We start from the raw sequence: 16,752 nt of genomic DNA, 5'->3' as shown, positions 1-16,752 counted from the left end.
ACATGTGGGGTATACAGGCCAGTAAGCAAGAAACGATGATACGGAGAGAGAAGTGCTGAGATGGAGGAAGCCCTGGGTACAGTGGGACTGTAGTGGGGCGGCCTCTACGCCAGTCTTAAGGGGTGTGGGTAATGGAAGTGAAGAACGTCTTCCTGGAAGAAGCAATGTCTACACAGACAGGAAGTTCATCAGTAGGAGCTGAATAGGCAGGAAGACAGGAGAAGAAACATCCTTGAGAGAGGAAGAGTTTGCACCGAGCTCCAGCGGCATCAGAGGTCAAGGCCCTTTTAGGAGACAGTGCCAGAATGCGGAGTTGCAGAAGGGATGTGGTGAGAGGTGTGGGTGGGGTCCTAGGAGAAAACCGGCCCAAGAGGGCCCTTGCAAGGCTCCCTAAGGAATGTGGGTTCCGTCGTGGCAACCTTTGGGAGGATCTTTGATTTGCGTGTTAGAATACTCCATGAGGCTGCAGAGAGGAGGGGGGTGTGAGGGGCCCCACTGGGGGCAGTTGGGAAGCATCAGAAATGCCCTGTCCCCACCTCCACATTATGTCTCACCTCTCCTGAGTGGGAGCAGGCAGGGGAACAAGCAGCAAAGGTGGGTACTTCCCACCACAAAGGTGCCCACCACGAGCGGGTCATTTTGGACCTGGACGTCTGCCTTAAGTAATCAGACTGGCATCAGTGACCGTGGTAACGGACACGCTGCCAGCCAGCATCAATTAAACAGTATCCCTAAGCTCTATACCGCATAACATGTAGCACAATTCAGGTTGTCTGTGGTTTTTCAGACTGAGCCCGAATTTTGGATTTCAGTCACTGCATCCAAAAGTTTCATTGGAAAAATGGACTAAGGATGACAAAGAAAGGAATGTCTTGCTTCACCAGTAGACTTTATTAGCAGTCAGACCCAGGGGTCCCGTGTGAGCAGGCTCCTAGCACGGGGTGAGGGTGAGCAGCACATCCTCCCTCACAGTGGACTGGCTGCAGAAGTTGTACCTGCGGAGAGAAGACAACTCGAGTCAGCTCCGTGGCAGCGCGGGGCCAGGCCCTGCTCCCCCGCCCCTCCGTCTGAGCGGGCAGCACACCCCGTGCCCCAGACCACACAGGGGCGGAGGGAAGACCTTGCTTCCGCAGGACAGACTGGGTTCTCCTCGCCGGAGTTGTTTCATGGCCGTGGAGATGGCAGAGAGAGGAGGTGTCACTGGGCACCTCGAAGGACAGGGAAGGCCCCTTTGTCACATTCTGAAAGCACCTACTCAACACTTGGCAGCTTTTTAAATTTTAGCCATTTAAATAAGTTCATGGTGGCATTGCATCGCGGTTTTGATTTGAATTTCCTTAGTAACTGATGTTATATCTTTTTCTCTCCTTTCACTTTTAATATATTTGTGTTTTTATATTTAAAGTACATTTCACATAAGCAGCATAGAATTACTTATTGATTTTTTAAAAGAATCCAATTTTAATCTCTGTCTTTTAATTGTTGTAGTTACACCATTTTCATTTAATATGATTATTAATATAGTTAGGTTTAAGTCTATTATCTTGCTATTTGTCACCTATATCCTTTGTCTTTTTTTCCTGTTTTTATCCCTAATTTTTTAAAGAATCATTTTATCTCCTTTATAAGCTTGTTAGCTAGAGTTTTTATTATTTTAGTAGATGCTTTAGAATTTATACCACGTATTTTTAATTTATCACATTTCACCTTCAAGTGATATATTAATTTACATTTGGTATAAAATCATTACAATAGGATATTTCCATTTCTCTCTCCCACCCTTTATGGTTCCGTTACCATAAAATTTACACATACATGTATTATAACTCTCCCAAATACTCCCAAATCATCTTAAATTAGTCAGTTATTTTTAAAGACTTAAGTAATAATATTTAATACCCTCCTGTGTTTTTCAATGTAGTTTTTTTTTTCAGTCTCTTAGTTCTTTTTGCAGATTATTTTCAACTGGTATAATCTCCCTCTCCCTGAAGATCTTCCTTTAACATTTCTCATTATGTAGACACCTGCTGGTGATAAATTCTTTCAGCTTTGGAATAGATGAAAAGTATTTCATTTTCCTCTTTGAAATATATATTTGTGGGTATAGAATTCTAAGTTAACAGGTTTTTTTCCCTTTCAGTGCTTTAAGAATGCTGTTTCACTGTCTGCTCATTTGCATTGTTTCTGATGAGAAATTTGCTGTAATTATTGTCCTTATTTCTCTGTATGTAATGTGTATTTTTTTTCCCTGGCTGCTTTCAAGATTTTCTCTTTCTAACTAGCTTTGAGCAATTTGATTTGGATGTGTGTTGGTTAGTTTTCTTCTGGTTTCTCGTTGTATCACTTCGATCAGTTGGTTTGTAGTTTTCACCAAGTGTGAAAATTTGGGAGCCATTATTTCTTCAAACGTATTTTCTGTTTCCTCCTTTAGGGTCTTCAATAAGAACTATAATGCACTTCTTGAAGTTATTTCAATGTTCATTGATGTTCTTCCCATTTAAAAAATCTTATTCTCTGCGTGTCTATTTTGGATAGTTTCTATTATGCCTTCAAGTTCACTAATCTGTCTTCTGTAATGTCTAATCTGCTGTTAATTGTATCCGGTGTAGGGGGGAGTAGGTTTACAATTGTTTGTATAGAAAAATAATACAATAATTAATAAATAACAATACAAGAATAAACTGTGTTTTCCATACTCACAGCTGTAAACCTAGTTTTATCTCACCCTGTTTTTTTCATTTCAAATATTACAGTTCTAGAAATTCAACTTGGGTCTTCTTTCATATACGCCATGCCTCTAACAACCTTCTGAACAATGGAATACAAGTTTAACAACTGTTTTAATGTTTGTATCTGCTATTGTAATATTTGTATCAGTTCTGGTTTGCTTTCCACTGATTGATTATTATCTTTACCAAAGGTTGTAGTGTCCTGATTTTTTTTTTGTATACCTGAGAAACTTATTTAATGTCATAATGTGTGGATTTTAGCCTATTTGCTGCTGGATACTTTTGTATTCCTATACATTTTCTTAAGCTCCATTTGGGTTGCAATTCAGTTATTTGGAAACGATTTGAAAACTTCCAGGTCTTATGCAATCTAGGCTAATTATTTCCTGCAACTGGGAGAAGATCTTCCTAAATATTCTATCCAATGTTTCTTGACGTGTGAACTTTTCCAGTTTGGTTAGTGGAAACAGGTTCTCACCCATCTCTGAAGATTACTGGGTACTGTTCCCTCTAATCCTTTCAGATGGATATTTCACTGGCCTTGGAGAGTTTCCTCACACATCGGTGCTCTGCTAACTATTCAAGGGAACTTTCCAGGTTTCTGAGATTCTCTCTGTAGCTCTCTTCTCTCTGGTACTCAGTCCTCTGAAATCCAGTTGCCTTGGGTTTTCTGGATTCTTAGCTCTGTCTCCTTAACTCAGGGAGTCCCCTGGACTCTGGTCTGAAGTGTCCCTCCTCATGTGACATCCTGAAAACGCTCTCCAGGCAGTAAGCTGGAAGAACTGCAAGGCTCTATCTTACTTGTTTCTTGTCTTTCAGGGGTCACTTTTCTTTGTTGCCTAATGCTCAGTGTCTAGAAACTGTTATTTTATATACTTTTGGTCTGAATTTCAGCTGTTTCGATTGGGAATGTAAGTTCAATCACTGTTACTCACTTTTGGCCAGAAGCAAAAGCCCCCTCCTTGGGCCTTTATGAATGACTGAACGACTGGATAATGACAAAGGAAGCAGAGCACTATGCCTCAGAATTTGGCTTTAAGTTCAGAACACTGGGCTCACATTGGTTCTGATACAGTTATCACCATCAGCAGCACACTTTTTCCGGTGGTTCACTGTGGTAAATATCTTCGGCTCCCACACACTTTAGTCTTGGTTGGAACCAAAGGTTGATTGACCTTTGTCTTCACTAAGAAAGCCAATGATCCAGAACAGTCTATTTTTACTTCTTGATAAGTTGTCTTCCTCATAATTTTAGTGGAAATGTGGTGAACCCGGGATATTTGGAGAAGGCACATATAGTAAGCACACACACAGCCCAAGGCACAGCTGCTAACTGAAATCATTCTTCTCACCTTAGATCATGAAACCAGATTCTCATTCTATCACCGTTTGTATTAGATAATGTAGCACTCACCTACAAATCTATCACAGAGGTGTTCCTAAAGTTCTACACTTTCTCCTAAAGAGATAAAAGGTATGAGGATGCACCTGTGGTTGGGAGGTAGGAGAACATCGTAGGAGATTTTACTTAAAGCAGACTTTCAGTGGGGCTGGAACTAGAAATGCGATTCAACATGTCAAATGTCTTTGGATTTTTATTACTTACGTTTTTCCATCGTTTCTTTCCACTGTGATCTGGGATGCTCCCACTTTGGGTAGAGTTGGGTTGATGACGTTGTTATACCAAATAAATTTAACCATCTGCAAGTCTCCAACATCCACATCTGAGTCAATTTCATTGGCCAGAATACTGTCTGGTCGGAGAACACCCCTTGGGAATTAGAAAGTTAATAAAAACATACATGAACATATGTACATATACATATAAATATATATGTTTCTAAAACCAGCTTAAAGTGCATCTCTATGCTGATGATTAGTAGTACATTTGTCATTGTAATGTGTTAAATAAGTGCAGACACGTATGCTAACTCAGTGGTAGTTTGTCTGCCATTAATAACTCATATTGCTTTAAAGTCACCCTTGCTTTAGTAAAACTTCAAACATGTTTTAGTCATAATCTTCCCAATATTTAATAAGTGATGACATCATATATATCATCTTTTCCCAGTTGTTTTGGACAGAATAATTATTTATTGATTATAAATCAGCTGCCACTCATCAAGGTAAAGATCAGGGGTTTTCTCAGGACGGAGGAGGAAAAAAAAATTAGAAGCAAAACTCTGAAATATATTAAGGTGCAAGGGTGACATAATCTCTTTTTTTGATGATAGGTGGCAGTAGCATATGCTCAGATAGTAATGAATAAACTCTTATGTCTACAACATACATCGAATGGGCGGGGTATTGCAACGTTGAAGAAGCTTAGAGTTATATTTTACTCACTTGAAGACTTCATACTGCTTAGAGTTCCCTTGATCTCCAAACAAAGAAACTAGCACGTGTCCTCTAACCTTCTTTCCAGACAGAACGACAACCACCTTATACCTCCAACCTGCATGAGGGGCGGGGGAGGGTTTGCAGAGCGTTAGTTTGCAGAGAAGATGCCGAAAGCCGGCTACCTGGAATTCCACTGCTGCTGAATTCTGAGTAATTTGCCACCTGCATTAGAAGTTCTAATAATCATAGACCTTCCTGCTACCTCAACATTCAGAGGACAGGCACTGGGGGAAGGCAAGAGAAAAGGTAATCTATTTCACTTTCAATTGTTTAACCTAACAGTTTATTCCTAAATGTTAAAAGAACCTCATGCTGCCAGGTAAGTAGAAAATAGTAGACTACAATATTTTGATCAATTTACTTCACTTTCACAGATCATCACATTTTAGAGTACGCTCGTCTTTGTCTAAATGGTCTACATTTATTTAAAAATGTGACAATTCAACTTTCCATTGCCTTTGGAAATGTATTAATGTGTGGTAACCAATTTGTGGTACTAGTCAATAGTAAACTACCAGTTCTGTTTTTGTTTTTGTTTCTTACCATATTGAGCTAGTGTGGGTTATTGAGGGAGGGGAGGATAAAACTTAGCTTTAGTTTTTACAATGCAACTAACTCATTGATTCCCAGGCAGTTTCCTTCCTCGATCAGCTGGAAGAGAGACCTGCAGTCAGTCCTATGCTCCCCTGTCCGCGCATCCTCCAACCCGCAGCACCCACGGACTCGGCAGTCCGAACTATCTCTCGAATCCATCAGTTCCTTTCCTTTCCCACATCCTCCGCCATCTCTCTCCTGGACGACTTTTCTATTTGTACAAAACTTCAGAATTTTGCTCACTGAAACTTTTGACTGAACATGAAGAAGCTGGAGTAGAAGCAGCCTCCTCAGTTCAGCTCTAGAATCAAATACGAAGAGATTTATTTTTGTTTTGTTCATAATTCAGTGCCTAAACCCTGTTCTACCATCCAAATGAGCTGAGCACAGCATCTGGGTAATTTTCCAAGTGGGGTGGAGTGTTTAAAAATGTTTTGTACAGAAAAGGAATTTCACACCTCTTTCCTGGGCATGATAAAATGTGTGAAATTAGCATTCGGCATTGAAGGCCAATCAAATAGACACTTACGGGGAAAGTCGCCGAGGTCACCAGTGTTTAGGTAAAATGTCTGGCCTACTTCCTTTGTCTTCCCAGGAAATCTGTCAGCATAGTGACCCATCTGTGGGCAGCCTTCACTTGGGCAGGGGAAGCACTTGTTCTGGGGAAAATAAACAGGTGATGAATGACGATGCTGTTTCTTCTAAGAGTGCATCATCTCTTCTTTCATGGGTTGTTACAGCTCAAATATCCTGAAGCCAATCCTGTCCTGATGGTACAAGAGGGCTTAACAGTGTCTCTGCAAAGGTTAAAGATGCATCTCATTCTTTTACAATGACAAATCAGCAATTCCACTGCTAAATAACCCAATGCTAACAAAAATGTTATAAAAATCACGCAAAAGAGAATTTGTGTAGACACATATATACGCACATATTTAAATCTTTCCTCTGTTGCCCCAGTTGCCCCTACACACCTATCTGCCTGCGGGTGGTTAGAATTGAGTTCAGAAAGTGCAAGGCACGGAGCAGCAAGTGATAATCAGCTGTTGAGCTCAAAATAGGACCCAGTGGGAGGACAACGGGCTCAAAGGTCAGGTTTCTCTCAATTTCTTTAGCTCCCACTGAGCATATCAAAGTCTAAAGACTCCAGGTCTCAGAATCCTCTCAGTGCGGAGAGAAAATGCCCCAGTTGGTTGCTAAGGCTTAGCCCCAAGGTTGGATCTAGAAAAGATGGATATCATCCAGGAACTGTGGGCCGAGGAAGTGTGGGAAGAAGCGAGGAAACAGGAGGAACCGAGTGGGGAGGACAAACGTAGCCATTTCCACTACGGAAGGGCAAGGTTGTTCCACTCCTGGATCAACGAACCAGATGGGGGCTGGGCCGAGAACCAGGTCTGCATCCAATGAAAGCTAGAGAGAGACGGAGCCAGCCAGGAAGAACGCCCACCGCTCTCCAAGGGCATTGCCTGGGCCGAAGGGAGGTGCCACCGGAGTTCATCAGCAGACGTTTGCCGTGGCCCGTCCCTAAGGCAGGCCCTCCCCCTTCTCCCTCTGCCCGACACGTGCGTGCGGACCACCCCGTGATCTCCTGGCCCAGTGCCAACCTGGAGAGAAAGGCCGAGAAATCTGCCAGACTGGGAATTTTTCTCATAAAGGTGTCCGAGCATCTCCTAAAAGGACTGTTTGTATTATTGAGTCAGATTAAGTTCAAACGGAATGAAACCTGAAGCTTCTCTGTTTGTTTGTTTTCCCCATTACCTGGAAACTAGGGAGGGCTATGGGGAAAAGACAAAAATAAAGTTAGACCAGAGAAAGAGGGGTGTTCTGGTTGCATATGTAAGCCATACTGGGAATAAAATACACAACACACCTTCCCCAAACACACACATACTAGCTCACAGCTGTCGAATGCTAATTATTATATTTTAGGTTCTGGGCTAAGCAATTAACATGTCCTCTCATTAAATCCTCCTACCAAATCTATGAAGTCTACCATTATTATTTACATTTAGAAATGAAGAAATTGCCTTGGGCAAGTTAAGTATTTAGCCCCAAATCATTCAGCGTTTTAATGGTGACACCCAGATTCAGGTTCTCTGTCTTCATCACTCAGGTGTATGTCCTTGGTCAGTATGACTTCACCCGGCATGTTACTTGAAATTTTATTTATTAAATGACACAGATTATACATTTTCATTTGAAAAAAATATGGCATAAGGAAAAGCAATGAAAAATAAACAGGGAACAGATATGTCATGTTCAAGATCACATTTAAAAATCTTTACCTAGCTATCTAGAAAATACCAAACAAGATGAAAACTCAAAAAAAAAAAAATCTTGGCAAGGATGAGATCGCAGAGAAATAACCACATGCCTGTCATTATTTAGTTTTATAAGGTCAGCATTTAAGACAAGGGTGCCATGTTCATCGGTGTCCTGTAGCCACAGCTCAGATCTCCATAGACTATTTCTTAACTTAGAATTATTTCCAAAACAAGATTGAACTTTTACCTGACATATGCAGAAGCAAGAGAACAAGGCAGATATGAGACATTTCAGCAGACAAGCCCAATTCTTAGAATTTCTCCAGTATCCTATCACTATTAAAATAAATCCTAATGACTAAAAGTATACAGATGTGGGAGTCATAGAGCCCCACCCACTGCTTGCCTAGCACGGGCAGTGACCCGCAAGAGCCATGAGGAATGATGGTCCCCAAGTTCTTTAGGTGCCAGGTGGCGTCTCCTTACCACAGTGAAATCTTTGTATGAGCCGCAGGGGAATCCAGCGAAGCCTCCAGGGTTGAGGATGCTATCCGTGTAATACTTGTAGCTTCTCAGATGGTTACAGGCAACAAAGTCCCGAGAGCCTTTGGAAACAGGTGTGATTCCACATCAGTGACAGATTTTGACTTTTCCAGGTTAATGTCATGATCAGGTCAAAGTTAAGTTGTTGAATAGATTTCTCTAATGAGTGTGAACTCATGAGGGTCACAGGACAAAATCATTGATGAACTGTATTTATCATTCCTGATGAACTTAGAAGTTAAGGACTGTTCAAGATGTTAAGAGTGATGCCACAGCTCATGGAAAAGAGCATTTTGTTTTGAAATACAAAAATAGCTCTTTCTTGAAATGGAGCTTCAAAAAAAGTTCTGAATAACTTCAGAAGGAAAAGATTGGTTCATACAGATGCAACTACCACCTTAGGAACGCATTCCCTGAATTTGATCTTTGCGAAGTTGACAACAAATACATTTTCTTTCTTACAGTCTCCTCATGCCTGCTTCCCCCAGTGAAACGCCCATATCTTGGGGCCACAATTAAAAAGTGCTTCATTATAGAAAATGTGAGACCTGTACAATACCAAAATGTTCAGAAAGTTTAGCAAAACAAAATATAAACTTTCCCCCGAGAAAAATCTGCACACGATGGTTTTACCTTCCCAGATCCCGTCTATGTCCACGATCTGAGAGAGAATGTTCTTCTGGCATCCGGTCATGTGTAATCCTCCATTGGGAAAGAAATCCAGGTGTCCTGAAATCTGGCTCGTTCCAAACCCTGAAGAATTTTAAAATATGGGAAAGGTGATGTTTGTGTATAGACTGAGAACTCTTTAAAACACCTGAATGCGTAGACTCACAGAACATTCCAGGAAGGCGAACTGAGAAACTCACCCATGTTGGGGATTATGGGGGAGGCGTCTGTGTGAATGACATCCACAAACTGGGCATCGCTGGCATCCAGTCGGACTAGTTCGGGTGTCCCCTCAAAGCAAGGTTCAGCTGGGTCCAACCCTAGAGTGACAAGATACGTCGTGTCAACATCTATCCGTGTGCCTGAGCCTTCACCTGTCTTCACGGCGGTCATCGTGACTTAGGCATGAGAGGGCTGAGCTGGTTCTTCCCAGCCTCCCCGTGTTCTGAAGGGAAATCTGTGTCTAATGCACTGATCTCATTCAAGGGACTTGTCCTCCAGTCGTGGAATTCTGCCTGACTTATGGATACTTAGGTCACTGGGACAACCCCGATCCCTAGCAGCCGTTACAAGGAAAGACACGGCACTCCTAAAAGCTGTTCAGGCTAAAAGAGTGCCCACTATACTCTAACTTCCCACGAGGGCAAGGACCTTGGTGTGCACGGCTTCGCATAGCGCCCGGCTGACGTGGCTCTCATAAACATTTATGGACTGCGGGAAAGAATGCTCTCTCCAGCAGATTAATGATAGACTTTCCAGATTTCTCCACCAATCCAAATGTAACCAACTTATCCAAAGTATTAACAAGAAAATCAGAGCTGAAGGATAGGAGAGGAAAGCAGTGGTTTTCTGAGTTACCTCTCAGATGGAGGGTAGCAGAATCTTTCTTACAAACTCACAGGGGTGTTTTAGGACACAATCATCCAAAGTTGGCCCAATGTAAGTAGTCTGAGATTTGTAAAATAATGTATTTTATCTAATTCATCATGCAGAACTGGCGGCCCAAGGCCACCTGCCTGCCTGCCTGCCCCCTACTCAACTCTTTTGGGTTGTGGTTGATGAAAATGGGGCCAATTCTCAATTGCAATTGAAGCAGAATAGAATTAATCATACATTTTTAAAGCTTCTTTTGGTTTAATTCTATTTATTATTTGCTCTATTTAATTTGTGCTATTTATCCTACTCACGAAGCTTGTCCTTTGTGAATGCTTGAAAAAGGGAAACTAGGTGTGGATGAGACTTCTGGATGTTTTCAATTCACATTTTAGCCACGTGCAACATTCACACGCTGGGCAGGGCCCTGTAGCCCCAGATTGGTATCAGTAAGACATTTGCGTGGCCTCAGCCCACACCGATTTCTCCTCGTGCGGCCCAATTCAGAAAATGTGAAAACCTCGGTCTCCAAGGGTAAAAAGCAGGCTGCACCGAATCCCCGTCCTTTCAGACACCGCACGGGCTACACGTAGTCTAAGTCAGCCAAAAGCTCATTTTAGCGTTTACTGTCTTGACCAACCTGTGATCCGTGCAACGGTCCCATTGGTCCTCCTTCCCGCCTCCCCAGCGGCGTGAGAGCCCAGGCTGTGGCCAATGATGTGGACATTGGAGGGCGAGTACTGAAAGGCCGACTGTTGGGAAGAAAGACTTCTTCACAATGGATTCACACGCGGAAACGACGGATATGGAAGGAGACCTCTGAACCCTGGAGTTTTAGGAAGACATATTCCTCCCCTCAAGGCAATTTCCCTGGTTTTTCCGTTTATAATAGAAAATGATGATGGTTTTAACATTTAAACTGGCAGAAATAGGGCTCTATTTTGTTATTTTACTATGTAGAGAGACCCTTTGATGGATATGAGGAATATTGTTACCTAGAAGTAGTAAAGCAAGTATTTGGATTAGAAAATAATATTGAAAGCAATTATTTAGGCACTTTGAAGTTGAGCATTTTGTTTGCTTTTAGTTAATAGATCAGCTTAACTTGTTATCATTATACTTCTCTTAATGAACAAAAAACAGCCCTGACTGGTATGGCTCAGTTGGTTGGGAATCATCCCACAAAGCAAAAGGTTGCTGGTTTGATTCCCAGTCAGGGAACGTGCTTTTGTTGCTGGCCTGGTCCCAGGTTGGGGTGTGTATAGGAAGCAACCAATTGATGTTTCTTGCCTTCTTTTTCTCCCTCCTTTTCCCTCTCTCTAAAAATAAATAAATAACATCTTTAAAAAAATAAAATATAAAAAACAAAAAACTAGTTTAATCTTGAGGTTGACGTTATCATGTCAACTTGGTTTAATAACTGGTAAAGTTAAAAGAAATACTGGGAGAATTCAGTAGAAATAACCTCCCTGGTTGCTTGAAAATCATACCGTATTTTAGAAAAACTAGTCTATTGACCTTCACGGGCATATCGTTGAAGCCCAAATCTAGATCTTTTTTTTTTTTTAATTTTTTTTCAACCAAGGGGAAAGCCAAATCACAGTATTGTTGTTGTTGTTGTTGTTGTCTTTGGGAGAAAATCCGACAGCAGCGTGCATGGGATGTTACACATAAAAGTTACCTGAAGGACTTCGATAAAATAAGCCACTTCCGCCCCCACGATCCGGATGTTCTGTGAGGCCTGGGTGTACCCCGTGCGGGAGCCACTCTTCCAGTCCACGCAAATGCAGTTCACGCTTTCCACCTGGAACATGTTCTGGCAGGAGAGACACAACAAATAGTAAACGATTCAGAATCAATCCTTATTAATTCCCCATCACTACGTTGGAAGACTAGCATTTACAGTATCATGCTTGCTTTTGACCCCAAAGCAATAAGCAAAACTTCAAGTTTGTCATGGATATGGATTCCCTTTTCAAGCTTAAAGTGACTCCAAACTGGATGTTTGACCGTAATGGGAACTGGATTCCTGGGATTTCTATGCAACAGTTACATAGACATCTGTTTCATGGAAAAACATATAAAATGTGGTACAGTGGATTCTCATTAGAGCTTCATAATGTCATAACATCATCTCTTACTAGAATACACCCCAGGACACGGCCTGTCTTGTTCACTGTTGTATCCTCAGTGGTGTGAACAGTTCCTGGCACATAGTAGGTGCTAAATAAATATTTGTTGAATGAATAAATACATGTTAAGAATGAAAGACTATGTTAGGAACTCCTAAAATAAATATATTGAAGGTAAATAAGTAACCTTTTCCATAATGGGAAAACTTATCAAAGTTTTTAGACAAACATGTTCTATTGGATATTACTGAAGAGTTATTTAACATGAAAGCAGCATCCAGTAGATAGCTACTGGACTCTTTGTTTCATAAGGATCCACGATAGTTTCCTGAATATTAGATCGGACAGGAATTTTGTCTGAGTGTGTGTTTATGCATATTCTCACCATTTTTCCAAGAAGAATTTGAGAAGAGTGAAGCAGTCTTAGAAATCACCTGTAACTCTTTCAACTTTACTGATAGAAAAATTCAAAGAGGGGAAACAATTTGCAAATGTCATGGGTGGAGTCGGACTAGAATCTAGGACCTTTAACCTTGGAGTTTAATTCCCTTTTCTCCACTGGAGGGCAACGATGTCGTCAAAGCCAAATCGAATGCAAGAAAAACACACCTGCTTCTGAGACGTCAGAAATAAATTGTACGCACATGTCTCCATTCCTACTGAGATGAGAACACTTACTTTTTCTTTACCGTGGTATAATAATTTATTACTGCCCCCCTCAACCATCATCAACTTTAAATTGTTTTGGAAAATAAGTTATAGTTTTACTGATTATTTCTAAACTTGGAGAGCGAATTAGCCCGCTCATTCTGGCTATCTGCAGGATCCGCAGAAACTCTCTGGAGTTGCCTCCAGCCGGCCTTGGGCTGGAGTCACAGACAGGTCTGAAATGAAACGGCGTTACAACAACCTCCGTGTCTTTTCTCTTCAGACCTCTGAAGAAATGACAGGCCGCAGAAGCTTGGTGAATAAAGGAATCAATGGTAATGTTCCTGGAGCAGTTAGTTACCTGGCAGTTACTAGGAAATTTTGTTCTACTTGATTTTTCAGTCTTTTTAAAATTCTTCATTGACAGAGGCCATATAGCCAAAGCAAATAAAGAAAATAGTCACTGCTACCGTGGAAACAACAGAAGAGGAAATGAAAACCTGCAAAGATTCCCTAGCTATTGTTACCTTAGGAGATTGCTGAGTAGCAAGTGAAAATCAAAGGAAAACCATCCTTTCAGGCAAAATGAATTAGATTAACTCTTCATATAGACATGAAAGCCTATTGAAAAAAATTTAAAGCTCTTGAAAATGCAACTCACGTTTATCAGTGCAGTAACACGTGTTGCTAAATGCTGAAATATCTCCATATTCTTTATTGAATCACTGCTACCCAAAGCCACCGAGTGCCTGCCAGCTTTGCTGTCCTGAACGTGCCAGGACCTCTGCACCCTGTCCACCTCCTGGACCAACCCTGGGAGCCCCACCCAGCAGGACTGGAGGCGCCTCCACGGCTGCCGTGGCCAGCGTCCGTCCCGATTGGTTGAGGCCGGTGCCTTTCCCGTGGTTCAGCATCACTCCAGAAACAACCTTCCCTTCAGAGAGGACCACGTCTCACCTTGCACATGTTCGCCAGCCAGCTTTCTTCGCCCTTGTCTATGAACCCATGAATGATGAAGCGGGTTTTTCTATCTGTTTTGAAATTGGAGGCCTCGATAGTTGACTGATCGGCGACAAGTTCCTATGTGGGGGAGAAAAATGCTTGCCATCAGGTTTCTTGTGGACTCCAGCTGTATGTGGAGAGGGTGGTAGGAGAGCACAGCCTGGGCTCGGGAGCCTTGCGAGGAAGGGTTCTCCTGTTTCAAGCAAGCCATCTGCAACCATCCTCGGGTCACTGCTCTCCAGACGCCACAACATTTTTGCAGTTGTTCAACTTGGGATAGTATGTCTGCTCTGATATTGGTGGTGGGGGTCTCATCTCCGCCCAGTGGGAGGGTTTATGTGTGTGTGTGTGTGTGTGTTTTATCTACACAAAACATGTGGAAATGTTATATAAAATATTGAGAGATCATATATATGTATACATATATCCATATCTAAATGATTTATTAAAGGGTACCATAGACGTGAGATAAGCATAATATCAAGGCAAGGAACCCCGTATAAACAAAGTTACATAAGATAATATTTAAGCTCACAGTCCTAAAAGTCTGCAAAGATGTAACTGACTTCCTGTCTTTAGAAGACTGAAAATTCAGTATCCTTCTCGCATAAAACAGAGGGAACTGAGTTCTGAAAACAAGGAGCACTCTTACTTGAAAGGTGGTTGGGTTCTCATTGGTGTACAGGAGGAAGCGGGTGTTGACCTCCTTGGGGCTCCAGGGCAAGATCTTGAGGGGTCTCTCCACAATCCCTGCCCACGGGGCATCGTCACTGAAGCAGCCGAGTCTTTGGAAGCAGAGCTCCTTTCCTGCAAACACCCCAAAGGTTGTGGGGGTATTAGTTTAACCAGAAGGCTCTTTTTTCATGGTATCTCTGGCAAAATATGAGTTAAATTCTATTTTGTGGCATATTTTCTTTCTCCTCACCCCCACCCTTCTTCCTTTCTACACAGTCACAGAGCAGCATCAACAGACAATGTCCAGGATAGATGGGATGCAGCTCCTCATCGCTACCATGTAGGACCACTCGCTCCCCTCGTCTCTGTGTGGGGTCCTGTGTGGGGTCCCCCCGAGCCTCTCAACTCAGATGTCTTTCTTGGGCCATTGGTGCTCAAGAAAGAAGCCTTATGTCCACAGGCCTTCACAGGGGAGGCGAGGCCCTCAACTCCTTGTAGCCACCTTCTGGCTTTGGGCTCGTTTCATGCAAAGGCCGAAGCTTTATATCTCCAAATGGCTGTGTGTTTAAGGCTCTGTCTGACCTCTGTTAAAGGGGCACCCTGAATCCCCGAGATGAAGAAGCTGTTCACAAATAATCAGACAGATAATCCACGATCTGACTGAACTGGAGCCTTACGTGTTACCCATGAAAGAACAACACGAAGGGAGGGATGTCGAGGAGGACAAAGTCTAGATTAATGGTAGGAGTAGGAGTAGTGGCTGTTGTGGGAGCTGCATCCTCAAAATCTTACGATGTGCCAGGGGCTGGGCAGGGTGGTTGGCATGAGTTAGGTTCCCAAGCCTCACCATGACCCTATGAGAGGGGTGGCCGTGTATGCGCATCCCCCCGATGGCGGTAGTAAAGTACAGAGAGGTTAGGAGCTTTGCTCAGGGGGGTCCATGAGTGACTGCTGGAACCAAGGGGTCCAACCCCACATGGTGCCAAGCTAGGGTTGCTAACTTTAGCAAATAAAAATACAAGTTAGAGTATTAGATACACAATGAATATTGTTTTCAGAGAACATGATCATGTCGTTTATCTGAAATTCCAACTTAATGGGGCGTCTTAGCTTTTATCCGGCTGCCTCACGCCGAGCCTTGTTCGCGCACTTTCCTTGCTCTGCTCCTTGTCCTCCCTGTGCCTCGAACGCAGCCGTCACGGCCCTCCCCGAAAGTGCCTAGCGCCATGCACAGAGGCTCACTCACCGACAGCTGTTCCCAGCAGCAGTGCCAGCGCCCAGATTGGAAGCATCTAAACAAAGTAGAAAAACACGAGTGAAGCTGGCTACCATTACTTTTTAAAAGATGGGCATAGTTCAAGTTCGGCGAGGCTGCTGGGGGGAAATAGGTGACTGCTAATACATTAGGCTGGGAACACCACAGGCTCCGCACTCACCGTGGCAGCTCCAATGGGTCCCGCTCACGCCCAGCTGCAAGCCGGAGGCCCGTTTTATAGGCCAAGCCTTATCTTTTTGAGCCGCTCCACCGGAAAGTGACATGACTTGAAAGGAGGTGCCAATGGTATATTTATAATTTTAATCATAAATAAACCAGAAATGGTAGAGTAGGCCAAGTTTTCCACAGGACGTGTGGGCGGATGACAAAAGGGTAGATAGGAACAACCCTCTTCCAGTCTGATTGCCTGAGGCCAGAGCCTCTGGGGTTTTGTGGCAGCCAAGGTTCTTATCTGCCTCCTTTTAAATGCACAGTTCTCCGTGCGGGCCTGTGGGTTTGTGTCGGCTCAATTGTCTTCACAGACTTGATAGCAACATTCTTTTTTAAAAATCTGATTTATTGATTTTAGAGGTGGGGAGGGGGGAGAGAGAGAGAGAAAGAACACTGATTTCTTGTTCCACTTTATGCATTCACTGGTTGAGTGTTGCATGTGCTCTGACCAGGGATCAAACCCACGACCTTGGTGTATGTGTTGATGCTCTAACCAACTGAGCTACCCGACCGAGGTGACAGCAACATTCTAGAAAACAAATACTAAAAGCTTACCAGCATAGACAGTTTTTAAAATCTTGCCTTCCCCCCCAAAACAGTGAAATAGAGGCAATTCTTCAAGAGAGTTCATTCCTTTCAGGAAAACACTTGGTATTTTATTTTAATAGTCCATAGAACTAGTTTATTGCTCAGTAATAACATGGAAAAAAGCACAAATGAACTGACAAAAGGAATGG

The 16,752-nt window shown here is 42.7% G+C and overlaps 1 protein-coding gene across 1 annotated transcript; it reads right to left on the bottom strand.

Annotated features, from left to right (window-relative positions):
* Positions 1-870: 870 nt before the first annotated feature.
* Positions 871-16,073, bottom strand: LOC123828983 (pancreatic lipase). Its single transcript, XM_045854488.1, has 13 exons — positions 15,966-16,073; positions 15,776-15,821; positions 14,507-14,661; positions 13,810-13,932; positions 11,754-11,888; positions 10,713-10,824; positions 9,400-9,519; positions 9,164-9,283; positions 8,474-8,592; positions 6,253-6,382; positions 5,076-5,184; positions 4,336-4,500; positions 871-995 (listed from the first exon to the last, which is right to left on the bottom strand). The coding sequence occupies exons 2-13, from the start codon at positions 15,819-15,821 to the stop codon at positions 932-934; spliced, it is 1,398 nt and encodes a 465-aa protein (XP_045710444.1). The 5' UTR covers positions 15,966-16,073; the 3' UTR covers positions 871-931.
* Positions 16,074-16,752: the final 679 nt, after the last annotated feature.

The sequence above is a fragment of the Phyllostomus hastatus genome, unplaced genomic scaffold (assembly GCF_019186645.2).
Source record: "Phyllostomus hastatus isolate PE091 unplaced genomic scaffold, TTU_PhHast_1.1 phas_scaffold_1066, whole genome shotgun sequence".
Lineage (NCBI taxonomy): Eukaryota > Metazoa > Chordata > Mammalia > Chiroptera > Phyllostomidae > Phyllostomus > Phyllostomus hastatus.
Note: the sequence above shows the minus strand (reverse complement) of the source record. Positions and strands in the feature narration are given on the sequence as shown.